This window comes from Gadus chalcogrammus, chromosome 8, assembly GCF_026213295.1.
Source record: "Gadus chalcogrammus isolate NIFS_2021 chromosome 8, NIFS_Gcha_1.0, whole genome shotgun sequence".
NCBI classification, from domain to species: domain Eukaryota; kingdom Metazoa; phylum Chordata; class Actinopteri; order Gadiformes; family Gadidae; genus Gadus; species Gadus chalcogrammus.
This window is the reverse complement of record NC_079419.1, coordinates 7,661,155-7,677,760: the sequence shown is the minus strand read 5'-3', so window position 1 is coordinate 7,677,760 and position 16,606 is coordinate 7,661,155. Positions and strand designations below refer to the sequence as shown.

Here is a 16,606-nt window from a genome sequence, read left to right as displayed (position 1 = left end):
GGTCATTCTGTGTCCTTTATATTCCTGTTTCCACTGCAAGAATGTGGACTGGGTCAGGATTTGCCTCTGATTCACGTGTTGGCTCAGCTTGGTGTCTGTCAGCGTCAGCACCAGCAGGCTCGATAGAGGTGCACTAACTATTTTCCACTCTTTTTAACCAAGCAGTCTAGGTTTCTTCGTGTGGTGGTGGTTGCTCTCTCAGTCTCTCTCTCTGTCTGTCTCTCTGTGTCTCTTTCTGTCTCGATGATTTTGCATGCGTCTAACTTTATTAGTGTGCTGAGGTTCAAGTACACGCGGAACTAAATAAAATCGGAGTCGGTCGGACGTAATTTCATGTAACTCCCAGGCTAGTCGATTTGGCTATCGGGAAGGTTACTGCAGAAAAGTGTAAAAGGAAAGTTTAGCTTCACAGGACATCACTACAAAACCGCAATGGACCTTACCGAACAGGTACCTTTGGTTGTTATACCTCCTTAATATGTGGATAGAGAAACTGAACAGTGATTCCTTGTGGAAGTATAATACGACGCAGTACAGCGGTCGGTAGCTAGCACATTGATAGCGACCGACACACATATACAATTGTCATATTTGATCTCACTCGGATCGAAAGTGAGGTTGATCTTCGTTATCCTTCAACTGATTGGGATTTTAATTTATGTCCTTATTGCATGTCCGAAACGGTTGAGTAATTTTTTTTTATATTGGTGGTTAACGTGCAGTTTGACTCTTTGGAATAATTGGCGGCACACTAACTAGAATATCCTGCTACCCCACTCCGATATTTCTGGAGCTATAAGCTCGATAATTAGACACACTCAAACACGAAGCACAAAAACCATTGGTATTGGTAATTGGTTATTCCATAGTACTGTACTATACAATTTTTATACTCTTTACTCTTTTAAGTGCTTTAAATTATATATTATATTATACCGTTCATAATCTTTATTTTAAGGTAACCAGTGAAATTGTTTTACCTTGGTTGCTGATGATAATGATCCGTAATTATGATAATTGTTTTATTTAAACATGATAAACGAATTTTTTTAACTTGTATGGTCTTATGATGCACATGGTTATGCAAGTGGTAAATCAGGAGTACCTCTTATAATATATTCATATGCAGAGCGTATGGTAACAGTATTGTCAGTGAATTTATGTAATCAGTTAACTAGGGAAATCTCGCACCTGCCAACAACATTAATGCCAATGCTGACTATTGTCTTTTCAGTGCTGTTGTCATGAAGTTTGGTATCTTGTTGACCCCAATTTAGATAAACCAACTGGAGGCAGACTTGCAGGAGCTGGGGTCTCTCCTTGCAAAGGCTGAGAGGAAGAGGGTGCAGGAGTTGCTGAAAGAGGAGCAGAAGAAGGTGGAGAAGGAGATCACAGCTAAACGTCAACAGAAGGAGCAACAAGCCAGGAGAGTGGCAGAGCCCACAGCTGCCACCAAAGCAGCATACACCGTCAAAATCACTAACTACGGTGTGTCATTTTCACTCTTTGGACTTGCATTGGACTTTTAATTCCAAGGGTTGCCCTGAGACTAAAAGTCATTTTCATTGTCTGTCTTCTCATTTCAGGGTGGGACCAGTCTGATAAATTTGTCAAGATTTACCTCACATTGAAGGGTGTACACACAATTCCAGCAGAAAATGTGGGGGTTGAATTTAAAGAAAGGTATGTTGAGAAAAAATGGGTCTTTGCAGATTTAAAGGAGTCTCTTCAAAAAGCTGAAGCATCTTTCGCTTTTTATCTTTTTGATTTTCTACAGGTCATTCTCTGTTCTGGTCAAAGATCTGGACGGAAAGAATCATCAGATGACCATTCTAAATTTACTGAGCCCCATCGATGCAGGGGAGAGCTGTAAAAAGGTGACTACGAGCCCTTCTAAATTAGTCTGTAAAGGTTATTTTAGATAAAGGTTGTTTATCATTTGGGTTTGGCATTGGTCAAATGCAAGTCATACTTTGTCCACTGGGTGGCATTGTATCTATTGTTTTGGCATTGTATCTGTTGTTTTCATCTTGACACCACTTATCTATTATACAGTGGAATTTCAATGCTTTCTTGCCGTAACTGCCTGTAATGTCATTATTTAATTTATTACTAAAATAATTGATTTATTATCCCAACAGATAAAGACGGACATGCTACTCATCATGTGCAGGAAACAGACATCGAAGAAATGGGAGTGTCTAACACAGATTGAGAAGCAGAGTAAAGACAAGGAGTAAGCTGATCATTACTGTATTTATGTAATACACTATAGCCAAATAATTGAACTGTCATTGTTAAGTTTAATGTGTCTTTAGTGGATTATGGTAATTGTGCATTGGAGAAATAACCTTTTATACAGTTGGTCTTTAGACACGGGTGGTTTAAGACAAGTGTTATGCTTATTTTTGTACCCTTTGAAACGATTTCTGGGCTAATTATGTAGGCTACCAGCCAGCTACATCCATTACCAGCAGCACATTTATGTTACTAGAGATGGTGGGTCTAATCTTCAGGTGGATGTGGTCTGTGCCACCATGGAAACATTTATCCTTATTGGCCCCGTTTAGCCCCTAGCGTCCTGCAGTCCTTTACCGTATTGACAACCAAACACCGGCCCACACACACACACACACACACACACACCGTAGCCTCTACTAACCCGCCTCCCCTCCTCTTCCAACAGCAAGCCGGCCCCGAACGAGACCGCCGACCCCAGCGATGGGCTGATGAGCATGCTGAAGAAGATCTACTCCGACGGGGACGACGAGATGAAGAGGACCATCAACAAGGCCTGGTCCGAGTCCCAGGAGAAGAAGCTCAAAGGAGAAGACATGATGGACCTCTGAGCTGCGCTCTTCTTGCTCCCTCCCTCCCTCCCTCCCTTTCCCTGGGTCTCCACGGCAACGCGATGTGTCACACAAGGGGTCGTGATGGACCTGTATGGTCGGAAGCTGGATTGGCTGTCGTTTGAGATTCGGATGCATGTGTCGACGATTGCATTTTGTTTTCTTTTTATTTAATTTTTTTACATGAAACTGTGATGTTTTTGATTTGGGTTGAGGCTGGGTCTGCGTTCGCATCTCTCTGTGTGGCATCATTGATGTGGTCCATAAATGGTAGCATGGCTTATTCCAACTGTACGTTTTATCTCATAGTAATGAAAACGGGGATGCAAATATGATAGTGATGACATTGCTATGAAGAATTCATTCCAGTGAATAGCACATATCCCAAGATAAGGAAAACGTGTGAAATCCATACATACATCCGTTATGTATCATGATTCAATCTTCCTGATAAATAACATGACCAGAAATGTATAAAATTAAATATCAGACATTTTAATGTTTGTCAAAGTTGACCTGCTGTCATTCTGACCAAGTTGAATCCGGACATTGGCCTAGTAGTGATCCATAGTAACCTATCATTCGCCGTATGTGCCAGACAGTCCCTTATCATTCCTTCAAACCAGTCCTCTCTTGGATTAATGCAAATTAATGCTCATATACTGCTTGATTCACAAGTACTACCTTTTGTATTGAGGTGAACTTGATGAAATCCTACTTGAATCTGTTGAAATGTGATGGTGTTTATAAAACCTGTGGCATTCCATAAATGATTTGGCTACTATTAAAACAATGCACCATATTCTAATATCTGGCTTTTTTATGTTGACTTCTGTCTTAATTGCTGGCCATTAATGTGATTCAGTTCTTATTTGGTAAGATGATGTCTGATTATTTCAGATCTGAATGCATATTTTTCCTCAACGTCCACCAGGGGGCAACAGTGACTGTTACGTACTATGATGAGCGCACCAATACGTATGTGTAACCTCATGCGTAATCGATTTTAGTGTAGTTCTAAGGTATAATGGATTTTCTATGAAAAAATATAGCATATTTGAATATCATACCCTCTTCGTGTCTCAAACTTTATTGCAAACATAAGTAATTGTCATTGTTCCGGCGGGCTTATACAGTTGCTAGAATCATTCATAATCGTCCAGGCCTGATAAATGACTATCCCGCAGTAAGTCCGATGCTTTTATCTCTTTGTTAAGGTTCATTCATAATTTTAAATCGAGCTTGGAGGGGGAGGGCGGTGCGTTGGGTTTGCACAGCTGTTTCTTCGGGAATATGTCTGGACAAATCGCCACGACTTTCTCCAAAAGTGCACCACCTTTTTACCCGCCCCTCTCTCTGACGTCAGCTCCCAGTTGATATATCCGCCAGAGCGTTCTGCCCAGGCAAGTCAGATGGACTGGAGTTGATTGCCACCAACGCGTGATTTGCAGAGCGGACAATCGTAAAGGATATTTGGACATAAGTATTTCCTAATTGCGCTACATGGATACCGGTTGTTTCAGCGCTGCTCAGCGCCTTTCGTGCCACGCCATGAATCCAGATTTACTGAAACCTTGTCCGGAACATGGACCACCACAACCAGCTGCTCCCAGGATGAAACCCAACAGGAATAAAACCGAGCAGATCAAACCCGAGCTCGCTCCGGTGGTGACTGATCCAAAGACGGGCAGATCCTACAGTAAAGGAAAGCTCCTGGGGAAGGTAGTCTTAATTTTCCTAATTTTGATTTTGATATCAGTAACCCTATTTTGTCGACATAAGACAATTGGATTGTTGGATGAGGCTGTCATTTAATGACGAGTCGTGTCAATGGCATTTGAACGACTATGGATAACGTACATTAATGAACGACGTCAATTGGATCACAAATAGTTGTACCCCAGAGCCGCGATCTTTAGACCGGGGAACGACCTCGTGTTGGACATGACCAAACACTTCCACCGCTCCGCGCGTCACTGCTGAATGAATCAAGCTCAAGGTGTGCCCGCCGTTCGCGTAAATGTAGGGACCCAATGCCCTGATCTGCTAGTATCTAACGAATGGGATTTTAATGATAGCCCCTCACACGTAGGCCGACCCATCGAAAAGCCATTGTATAAAAAAACGATTGATTTTGCCATCCCCTCCCACAGCGTCATCCTGTCTAACCGAGAAATGCGAAGAATCGCGATATTGTTTGAATTATTTACAGGATGAAATTGCGATGCGCGATGATGGAGCAACTGTTACCAACGTGTTGCTCGACACCGATGCGCTCCGTCGGGCAGCCGGCCAAGTCTGTTCTGTTCCCTGCCGCATAGCTTAGAATCTCTTGTCAATTTCACGGTTAATGAATGCAGTAAATCCGTCTGCTACATCCCCCCCCCCCCCCCCCCCATAGGTCCTCCTAGAGTCTTAATCACACATTTAACTGTCGATGACTAAGGATAACGCACGGTGGTCCTTCCTCATTTACTGTCTGCTTCAGTTAATGTGTCTGCACGTGATTCCAACAGTCATGTTGGACTCACCTAAACGTTTGTCATATCTCCCGTTTAGGTGACATGTCTTCAATGGGCTGTCTATCGATAGATAGGAATCCCTTTGTTTCGAACCGTCTTGTGTTTGTGTCGGGCCTTGCAGGAAGACGATGTCATCACTATTGAGCTTTAATCATGTTGGTTGTTGTCAGCTATCGATCCAGACAAAGCCATGCTAGTGGGGGTCATTGCAGATTTCCAACCTGCTGCTTTCCAATCTGACCGTTCGTGGCCGTCTTTTTTTTTTTTTTGTCTGGACCAGGGTGGGTTTGCACGATGCTATGAGATGACTGACCTGACGAGCAACAAAATGTATGCAGTGAAGGTGATTCCACAGAGTCGGGTCTCCAAACCACACCAGAGAGACAAGGTACGCTCTTCATTTTTCAATGCTTAAACTACGCAAATATTTGGTGCTGGAGAGGCCCCCTACTTCCATTTTGTATCACTCATTCGAATCCCAATGCTATGGTGTTGCGCCAACAGATCACGAATGAGATTGAGCTCCACAAAACCCTGTCGCATAAGCACGTGGTGAAGTTCTCCCATCACTTCGAGGACCAAGAGAACATTTACATCTTCCTGGAGCTCTGCAGTCGAAAGGTGGGTTCCGTGTGCGGTCGGCTATGGAGCCCCTTTCCATCTCCAAACAGCCTTTATCCCGTGGTTTGTTTGTTTCTCACTGAATAATGCCAATGATTAATTTCCGCACTGTGCCAGCAAGAGTACCCCCTCCGACCTCCTCCTCCCCCCCCCCCCCCACCACCACCACCACCACCCAAAGCATACCTCAGTCTTTCCCTGGCCGTCCGCCAATACAGGATTGATTTCACTCAAGTCCTATACCCACTCTCCCCTCAGCAATTCATCAGCATGCCTTGCGAAACTGCCCCATGGAAGTGAGCGTGTTGTGTATGCCAGCGGCCTGGTTCATGCCAAGGGAGGAGGCGATGGCTGTGGGTCTCATGGGTGGAGGTGTGACCCCACGTTCATTACACCCTATCCTTGTCTCTCCACAGTCCTTGGCGCACATCTGGAAGGCAAGGCACACACTGACGGAGCCGGAGGTGCGCTACTATCTACGGCAGATCATATCGGGCCTAAAGTACCTTCACAACAGAGGCATCCTCCATCGAGACCTCAAACTAGGTATGTAGCCCACGTAACGCAACTACGGGGGTCACGGGCCTCCGTCGTGGCGTGGGACACGCTCTAAATGGCGAGTTTCCCTTTAAGTGAGCAGTAGGTAGTTTATGTGGGATGCTCGTTGTGTTTAATTGATTTAGCGGGGAATGTGTGTGGTGTAATCCATGTCGCGTTGTGTTGCGCGTTGTAAAGGCAGCCCTGAATGTAGGCCGGGGGGTTCGGTATGCGCTACCTGGTCAGAATGCTGACTGGACGCATGGCTTTGTTCCCCTTGTTCCAGGCAACTTCTTTATCAATGAGAACATGGAACTGCGGCTGGGAGATTTTGGCCTGGCAGCTAAACTGGAGACTGTGGAAATGAGGAAAAAGTGAGTTATGTTCGTGAAATCGGTTGTAATGTACGAGTATGCAATGTGTATAAAAATACCCATTGTCACACTACACGATTCCAGTTTGAAGCTTCCATGTGTTAAAGCATGCGCATGAAAAACTTCAAGTTCATTGTCATTATCCAAACTATATCTGTGAGTCAATATTTTCTAAGCTATTAGTAAAATATACCCTAGTGTTATTCTCAGTGAACAGACGTACGATCCACACCACACACAATAGAATTCCTTTCTTTCACTTGAGGAACTTATTTCTCACCACAGGTGTGTGTGTGGGTTTGTCCCTCCCCCAAAGTTCATCCAGTACAAACAATGACCAGACAAAACAGAGTTTTGCTTTTGTGTCCCAGGACCATCTGTGGAACGCCCAACTACTTGGCACCCGAGGTCCTCAATCGACAAGGACACGGCACCGAGTCTGACGTCTGGTCGCTGGGCTGCGTGATGTGAGTCTCTGGTTATTTACTGTGTGAGGACACACTGGTTCTTTGTGTGTGTTTGTTCTCTGAGCACTTGTGCTACTTAACTGTTAATTTGCTTGCGTTTTTTTATTTTTTTTGAAGAAGCTAAAAAAAAACTATACTAATTTATATTAAAAAAAAAAATTTTTCCATTGATTTCAGTATTTTTTTTTTCCTAAATGTTTAGTTCAGTTGAGCAAATACAATGTTTGCTGAACTAACAGAATTGTTATTTTCCCCCCGGGCCAGGTACACGCTGATGTGCGGCAACCCTCCCTTTGAGACGCTGGACCTGAAGGAGACCTACAAGTGCATAAAAGAGGTCCGCTACAACCTGCCCTCCAACCTCTCTCCGGCCGCACAGAAGCTCATCAGCGGCGTGCTGCAGAAGGTGCCCGCCAACCGGCTCAACCTGGACCAAATCCTCGGCCACGAATTCTTCACCAAAGTATGCAAAAAATGTGCCCTTTTGTGTTTTCTCTGTGCCACCAGAAAGGAATTTCTACAGGCTATATTCAGTTAGTTTGCGGTGAGCGTTTTGGCTAGTAGCCTGTGAATGATTCCTAGCGCTAATAATTTTGGCCCATTCTCACCAACTGTTGACTAGCATAGTTTAATCCAAACATGCACAGTATCGGTGGGATAATGAACAAGTCCTGGTATTTTCTTCAGACGGGACTAACATTGATGCTGTGAGCTTCAAGAATTTAGCAATTGGAAACAATTCCACCAAGGCCTCTCCGACTTGAGCAGTATTTATTTAGTAATTGCGGAAAGCCCTTGTTTTCCGAATGGGAGCAGCAGACCCTGGAGAACGTTTGCGTCTTACCTCCCAGCTGTAGACCTCCTTCTAGAAGAGCGTGATCATTTATTTATAACGCAGAGCGACCCGTCGCCCTGTCCCTGGTTGTTTGTCTTGGTGCTGGGTCGCTGACTCCATTCTGGCCCCTCTGTGTGCAGGGTTTCACTCCAGACAAGCTCCCCGCCAGCAGCTGTGTCATGGTGCCTGAGCTCCATCCGCCCAGCCCGGCCAAGAAATTCTTCACCAAGATGGCAAAGAGTTTCTTCGGCAAGAAAAAAGCCAAAGGTGAGGGCCTACTTGTGTTGCCGAGTCAACGTCCCATTTCCCCCACCCCCCCCTTATCCTTTTTAAATGTAAGCTACATTTAAAAAGGATAATGCCAACATTGAACGTTAATGTTGTAGTTTATGATCCCGTCGTTCTAGTGGATTGATTGATTGGATTCATTCAACAGCGGAGAAGATTCCATGCGACGACAAGGACGAGAAGGATCTCTCCAGGCTGGTGTCGGGGATTGTAAAATGTTCGATCAGTCGACAGATCAGCTACAAAACAGTCGGATCGAACGAGGTAATGACCTTATTTTGCTGCCATTGTATTTTTATGGGGTAGAAGCTTATTTGAAAGTGGTGTTGGTTTTATGCTCCGTAGCGACTGGGGTTTAGCCGTTTGTTCGTTGCATGCTGAAGGGAGAGTACCTGATGTGTTTGCGTTGGCAGACGCACGCACATCCCTTCTGAAACCGGGAGATGTGTTACTTCAAAGGTTACAGCACAGCCTCTTAATTAACACCTTCACTCTGCCTTTTCGTTCACGCTCGGCAGTTTTTCTGGGAAATAGTGTGAAATAAAGTCGTGAAGCGTTTTTTTAATTAGTATAAAAATGTTATGTAACTAGACTTGTACTGAGTCAAAATTATAAAGGCGTTTGATAATGACACTTGGCTTCCAGTAAATTGAACCAATGGGAAGAACAAAAAATGTCTCCCAATCAGAAATACTTAATTTATCCTTCTGGGGAAATTGCGGATAAATAATGTGTAGTTTGTTCTCTGGAGAGCTTTTAGTTGCAAGATGCCTTGTTTTTAAGCTGCAGTGTAATAAGCATATGCTGTTCTTGGCATTTGTTTATTTTGGCTACTAGACAAATAAAGTGAAAAAGTACCTGGGTGTTGACAGCTAGCTGACCTACTTTATTTTTCCAGCAAAAAAAAAAGATCCAGTATTGCTGAATCATGGCACTTATGTTTTTATTTTTTTAATTAAGCGTCAGGCAAGCCAAGATGGCAGCTGGCAGTGTCTTGTCACCCTTGTCTGGGTGGCTATTTATAGCGCTCTTGTGATTCCATTACGACAGTTTAAGTTGGTTTTCTTCCCCAATTATCCTATTAAGTAAATCGATCAGGAAGTCTCCCTTCCATTTATTGATTTGATGTGGACCCTTCTCTTCAAATCATTATCTTGAGTGTAAACACATGACCCGAAAAACAGGTTGTCTTTGCCCCCCGTCAGCATGTTGTCAACCCGCATTGTGTTTGTGTGCCAGGTGGCCTCTCCTGCCGGTCAGCTGGTGAGCTCGTTGCCCCTGGAGCCCACACCAGCTGAGGAGGAGTCCAGGAAGTCTGTCTCGCGCTCCTTCAAGGGCACCATGGCCAGCAGCGCAGAACGTAGGTTAAAGCAGCGCTGTAGAAAATGCACGCCATTTGCTCATGGGTTCATTCCATAGGTTTGCTTCTGAAATGGTTGCCGTTCTACTTTTGAAGGGTTTGATAAGCCGCTTGTGGATTATTATTACATTTGTTCCATGACTTTGTTTGAGTAAAAATGGCTCGTGTGTTGGCGGATGGCTCATGTCTTTGACAAATGGCTTTTTGTTCCTCCTTTTGATTGTTGCTGTCATTCCATGTCCCTATACCAGGTCACTAGCTTGCATTGCCTAGCTAGTATCACAAAGGCTACTTGAAAAAAAAAAAAAAAAACATTTCTGACTTCCTTTCCCCTTGCTCTCCTTTCAGCGTGTGAGGATGGCTCCACCCCTGCAGCTGTTGCTGAATCGGCAGCTAAAGTCCTCAACACATGCCTGTCAGCCATGCCCGCAGGTAGGCCAAATCCCCCACTCTTCCTACCAGCATTGCAGAATTGAAGCACGCACTGCAACAACATGCAATAAAAAAAAAAGAGAATAAGCCACAGCAATTACAAATATGCATCTCGTAAATGCATTTACTATCTCTGAACCTGACCAAGTAGAGTATTCAACCACTCTTCTATTGGTACATATACATTCTTCGGGGGCCTTGCTGATGCTGCTTAAAATGGTTCTCATAGATTTACTGCAGATGGGAGTCTTTTTTTTTTTTTCTTCTGCGCTGTCTTGATGCGTTTCTTCCTTCTCCGGCGAAAAGTTTGGTTATGTAATTGCGTTCTCTCTAGGGACGGGAGATTGCAACATTCTAAAACAGGGCTACAGAAGTGGGACTGGCTTTTAGAGTAACGCATTGAAAGTGGAATCAAAAGCGACTCTCCAGTAGTCCGGGATACAAATGGCATAGGGAGTGGCTTTGCAAGTGAAGTAAAAGGGGGTGTTAAATGTCGCGTTTACACTAAATAACAAACAGCCATTGTCAGTGTTTTACTCTGCCCCGGTGCCCAGTTTTTTTCGTTTCCTTTGCTTGGGGATACATTTTATTTATTTTTGAATTAGGTCCGTTCCCCCCCTGTCTCTTAACTCGTGTTGAGGCACGAGTGGGATGACTCCTTCAAATCGTCCTTCTTTTACATACCATTTATTTTCCTTTAATGTTCCAAATTAACTGACCCGATCTCCCCTTACTACATTGTAATCACATTGCGCATGGCGTGTTCTAACCTTCCATTGTTGTCTCCCCCTCCCCCTCCTCCCCTCTCCTATTAATCTCCTCCCCAGCGACAAGAAACCCCCCGTGTCTGTCCAGACCCGAACCCTTCTTGTGGGTGACCAAATGGGTCGATTACTCAAACAAATATGGCTTTGGCTACCAGCTGTCCAACCATAGCATTGGCGTGCTCTTCAACGAAGGAACCCACTTTAGCCTCTGTGACCAGCGCAAGTAAGGGTCTACTCTTATCGTCGCCGTGTTTGTCGATGACCTAAGGGCGTTGGTTTAACAAAAGTAGTCTGTAGACCGCTGCAGTTGACCACCTGCACAATGGCTCTATTCAGGTTGGGGGGGGGGGGGAGAAGTAAAACAGCCATTTTGGATTTGGCCCTGGAGACTTGTATGTTGTGGCGTAACTAACGGCCGTTTGTTTTCTTCCTGAACAGCACTATCCACTACTGTTTGACCAACAACAAACACTTCACCTTCCAGACCAGCGCTCTGCCCGAGCAGCTCCACAGCCAGAAGCAGATCGTGGAGCTCATGGCCAACTATATGGAGCAGAACCTGATGGAGGTGAGGCCGACTGGAGTGCTTTTTCGCACACTTTAGTTAAAAATTGTCTGAGTGGGTTTTCTAGAGGCCGACTTTGACCTTCAAAACACGGGGAAAACACTGCAGTGATGTAATGTAAGCTGATGTTGCCCCCACCCCAGGGCGGAGACCTGCACTGTGAGGACCAGGCCTCCTCTAGCCCACCCCCGCTGCTGCTGCAGTGGGTGAAGACGGACCACGCGCTGGTCATGCTCTTCAACAACGGCACCCTACAGGTTCGAACCGACAACCCCTCGACAATATTTTTCAACACTTTTTTTATTTATCTTTATAAAGACTACAAACTAAAAAATGCGTGTCTCCTGCGTTAAACTCTCCACTATTAACCCAACGTTCCCCCCCCCCAAATCAGGTGAACTTCTACACGGACCACACCAAGGTGATCCTGTGCAAGGCGGCGGACGGCTCCTACCTGCTCACCTTCATCAGCCGCGAGCGCGTCTCCTGCACGTACCTCCTCAGCATGCTGTCGGAGATGGGCTGCTCGGCAGAGCTGCGCCACCGCCTCCGCTACGTGGTGCAGCTGCTCCAGCACCACGCAGACGCCTGAGCCGCTGCTCGCTGCTGCTGCTACCGGGCTCACTGAACTATGGATGCCTGGGAGACGCGTTCCCCTCTGCCCCCCCACCCCCCCCCCCCCAACCCACCAACAACGTACTGATCCTCTTAAGGGACTGGGGGTTTATTTGGGGTTTTGTTGCTAAAGGCAGTGGATCGGAACCTCAACTGTGTTTTTTTTCTCCCAATATGCTCTATCTAGACTGGTGCCTGGAAAGCGGGTCAAGTTCTTGTTTTCCCTGGAGGGAGCATGTTGGGAGTTGTAGTCAGGAAGTGGATGCCTGTTTTTATTTAGTTATATATTTTTTTTATAAAGTGGCAACCCCCTAATGAGAGGTTTGTGCCTATTCAGCCTCGAAGTTTTCCAACTGGAAGTTTTCGATGCCTACACTATAAGGGACTAACGACCATTATATATGGTTCAGTTTTAGTCTGCCTGGAACCTAGTAGGCTGCCTGTTGGGCAGAGGCCAAACTAAACCATGCCCCTTCCCGAATCCCTAGCACTCATCGTGGGTCGAAAACGACTGCTCTGTCAGCCAACCCACCTACTGTAAGTAGTGTTGCCCCCCCCCCCCCCCCTTCTCTCCCGATGTCGGATCTCCATTGAAAAGCGAGATTGCATCCGAAACACTCGCAAACCCCAAAAGAGGGGCCTACCGGCTTGGGTGTCTTTCGGGCACCCGGCTATTCCAAAGGGGACCGGTGAACTGATGGGACCCCCATGGGTGAAGAGGTTCCCTGGGACCTGTGTGGAAGAGGGGGGGGGCAGCAAGAGGGCACCCCCACCCTCAGATGGTGTCTGTACGGTCTGGAACATGGTGCACACAAATCTGTGTTTCATTCCCTAGTTTTTCCCCCACTCTCCCGAGCCAGCCACTAGAAGCGTTGGCTTACGGCAGTCTTGGATCTCACTCGCACAAGCAACATTTCCAGCCTTATTATTTTTTTATGGTGATGCCAATAGGTGTGAGAGAATGTAAAGGATTCTCTTTTTGCTCTGTGGTCACGTTTTCTTTCAAATCACGTTAGTACACCGCATACAGAAGGGGCTATGGGAGTCACACAATTTTTGCACTAGATCAATTCCTTTTTATATACATCTTAATTTCGAAAAGCTAAACATTTATATTTATTTTCTTCACTCTTTTTTTTTTATTAATTTTTAAACCTAGAGATGCCAAAATAACCCTCTTTCTTTTAATTTAAATTTAATTTTAGCTTCAAGTTGGTGAACCATGTCTGTGCCACATGCGGAATGGACTGCTGAGAAAATAACACAACTGCTGGTTAGCTTTGGGGAGGGAGGGGGAGATAAGTGCCTTTTGGGGGATGTTTGTGAAGTGCAATAACAGCCCTTGTGCGAATGTCGTGCTGGATGCAAACTAGAGTCGGCCCCAGATTTCGAAGGCAGTTGCTATACGTTTTGTACTTGGAGTTGGGATGGAAATAGAGTTGCCCAATAGCGCTACAGTCTCACTACCTGGTATAAGCTTTTAGAAAAACGACTGGTATCATAAACGTAGAACCCAGTAATATCTACTATCGAGAGATGACGGCCGATGACCTATTGTACTCGTACTGTAACCCTAATTGGTTTACATTGTATCCTTAAACTGTGACCTTAAATGGAAGTATTATAAGCAGATTATCTTTTTGATTTGTTTTTTTTTTTTAAGAAAAACATTGTGAAAGCCATCTGCCAGTTTAGAGGAATCTTTATTTTTGGCACATAATGTCTTGTTTATTTATTTTTATTTATACATGTTTTTTTATTTATTGAATGTGTTGTGGATATGACACAAGACAAATGTTCAAATTTGATCACCTTTTTATGTATTGTATTGGGGGAAAATGGGATAAGAATAAAGTTTATTGAAAAATTTAAATTGGTTGTCTCTCTTGCGCCCTATCGCTGAAACAAAATGGCAACCTACATGTACATCAGTTACTCTCCTTCAGTTTGTCTTGGCTGCCCCTCCGACACTGCATGCTAATCTAACATCTCACATTGGCATCTTGTAACTTGTGATGGGACCTTGTTATTTCTTTGGACCATGACACATTTTCTAATTTCAAGGTAATTGGATGCCCCGAGAAATTAAGTAATTTAAAGTTTTGATTGGATATGCATATTAAGTAGCTGAGCAGAAGCAGACCAGCACCCGACTTCCATACCCCTATTGATTTTAGGTAGTCCCTCAACCTTGTTTTAGTCATCTGGTTTTCCAGTATCCATTGATGCACCAGAGTCCTGGCCCCAACCCACAATGTTTGGTCCTAAACGATCAAAGGAAAAGGTGGGCCATTTGTGGGGGTTACAGGAATGAATCGGATCAATCAATTTGTCAACTGCACATCGAGAACTTGATCCCAATGAACAAACTCGTTCATGATCCATATTAAGTCGGTGTGTGTGTACATAATCTAGTATTTACTGCATGCAAAATGGGTCATCCAACAGGCCAGCAGGACAATCATTCTCTCCTGAATGTGTGGCGGCCTGGTATTGTGATTCACCGCCTCAATAGGAGCACTACCAGTCGGTAAGCCCAGCCTGGCTGGCAGGAGCAGTTGCTACTGTATTAAATCTCACTGTGGGAGAGAGGGGAAGGCTGAGGCTGTGAGAGTGGCGGGGTGTGATGGAGAGGGAGGAAGCTGGGGTAGAGATTGACAGGGTGATGGAGAGGTGGGGTGAGAGGCAGGGGGTAATGGCGAGGGGGCGGTTCTGTCTCTGCTCTTCTCCCCGTTGCCCGGTAGAGACGAGGACGACAGCAGGGAATCAGGAGACAGCTCGAAGTCCGAGGACAGGAACCCGCTGAGTCCATAGCTTTAATTGTAAAATAAATCTCAAGAGTTTCCTTTTTAGGAGGCAATGTCCAAAGCAGGAATATAAACAAGCAATTGCGCAGGGATTTGTCATTCATTTATACAGCGGTACAAAAAAGAACAGAATGAGTCTTATGACGGTTGAAGAGTGACCAATATGGTAACCCTAGTGATTCCTTTAACAGTGTACCTCACTCTGCTGAACATCATCATAGGGAACATCTTGTAGCAATTCAGCCCACAAAATGTGACCGCAAAGGTTTAAAAAACGGACAAATGTGGGATTCACATTAACACTGCGTTGCCTGTCTGCACGACGCTGAAATTAGATACTTGAGTTCCCTCTTAGCTGATAGAGATCAGTCTGAAACCCATTAATACCCCAGCCTAGGAAGCCACTCAGCCAGCACACTTCCTCCTCTCACTCCCTCCCTCCTTTCCCTCCTCTCTCTCCCCCCTCTCCCTCCCCCCTCTCCCTCCCTCCCTCCCTCCCTCCTCTCCCTCCCTGGGGCGACTCCATGGTGGCCATGACCACCATGGTTAAATGATTCCCCCCCGCCCCAACTGACTCATCGTTATAACTCTCAAATATAATCCTGCCGTCATGATAATGTATACAGGATGGACGGTCAGAGAGGGTCAACAGTGAGGGGGTGGTGTGGGGGGGGGGGTTATTCGTTATTGTGTTATGCTGTAAACTATTCAATGATTCTATATTATAGCGTTTTCAGCAAATAGGCCTATTGGTTTTAATTCTAATCTCAAGGGATCTCCAATTTAATTAGTTTGTTTGCAGGCCCTGACATGACAAGGAACGGAAAGGGATATATATATATATATATATATATATATATATATATACATATATATATATATATTCAAATACATAAGCCTATTGAACGTGGGAACATGTGTTACTGTATGTTCTATCCATGTTCTTTCAATTAGTTTAATACCTTAGGACTACTATGTTGTATGGCGCAACATATTCTACTTTTACCGGATCGTCATATTACAAATGTGTTAAACTGTTCAGTGATCTTGATCCTTCGTTAAATCGCTAATGTGTCAAATTTATGCTTTCGCACACTTCCTCTTCAAAATCGATATGAAAGTATTTTTCATTATGCTTAATCACATTCACACAGGTGACCTCTCCAGCTGCATCCGCCCTCCCTGTGTGTGTGAGTGTGCACACACAATACACACACACACACACACACATAAACACACTCACACAAGGACCGTTTATTTGTGCTGGTTTATTTCCGCCGTGATTTAATACATGGTAATACGATATCTATTTTGGGATTATGCCTCGTGAACCAAGCCACAGTGTTAAACTCTCATCAACCCGTAACACTGCTGTGCATAGATTTGAATGATGTTCCTTGTTCTGTGTTTATTTTTAATTAATGATACTTCAGAACCAGATCACGAGCGGTGTGTGTGTTTCATGTGTTAATTGCTGCTTTCGCTCTTCATCTGTCTCTCTCTCTCTCTCTCTCTCTCTCTCTCTCTCTCTCTCTCTTCCCTCCCTCTCCCCCTCTCTCTCTCCGCT

General features: G+C 44.8%; 2 protein-coding genes across 2 annotated transcripts; both read left to right on the top strand.

Moving 5' to 3' along the window:
• The first annotated feature begins 243 nt into the window (after positions 1-243).
• On the top strand, positions 244-3,539 carry cacybp (calcyclin binding protein). The gene is made up of 6 exons (XM_056597442.1): positions 244-450; positions 1,278-1,488; positions 1,587-1,683; positions 1,778-1,877; positions 2,142-2,236; positions 2,687-3,539. Exons 1-6 carry the CDS (start codon positions 433-435, stop codon positions 2,847-2,849), a joined length of 684 nt encoding a protein of 227 aa, XP_056453417.1. The 5' UTR covers positions 244-432; the 3' UTR covers positions 2,850-3,539.
• Positions 3,540-4,232: 693 nt separating this feature from the next.
• Positions 4,233-14,109, top strand: plk3 (polo-like kinase 3 (Drosophila)). Its single transcript, XM_056597439.1, has 15 exons — positions 4,233-4,571; positions 5,652-5,759; positions 5,876-5,992; positions 6,409-6,538; positions 6,816-6,903; positions 7,275-7,370; positions 7,635-7,833; positions 8,346-8,472; positions 8,642-8,757; positions 9,733-9,853; positions 10,202-10,285; positions 11,113-11,275; positions 11,491-11,620; positions 11,761-11,874; positions 12,012-14,109. Exons 1-15 carry the CDS (start codon positions 4,353-4,355, stop codon positions 12,207-12,209), a joined length of 2,010 nt encoding a protein of 669 aa, XP_056453414.1. The 5' UTR covers positions 4,233-4,352; the 3' UTR covers positions 12,210-14,109.
• Positions 14,110-16,606: the final 2,497 nt, after the last annotated feature.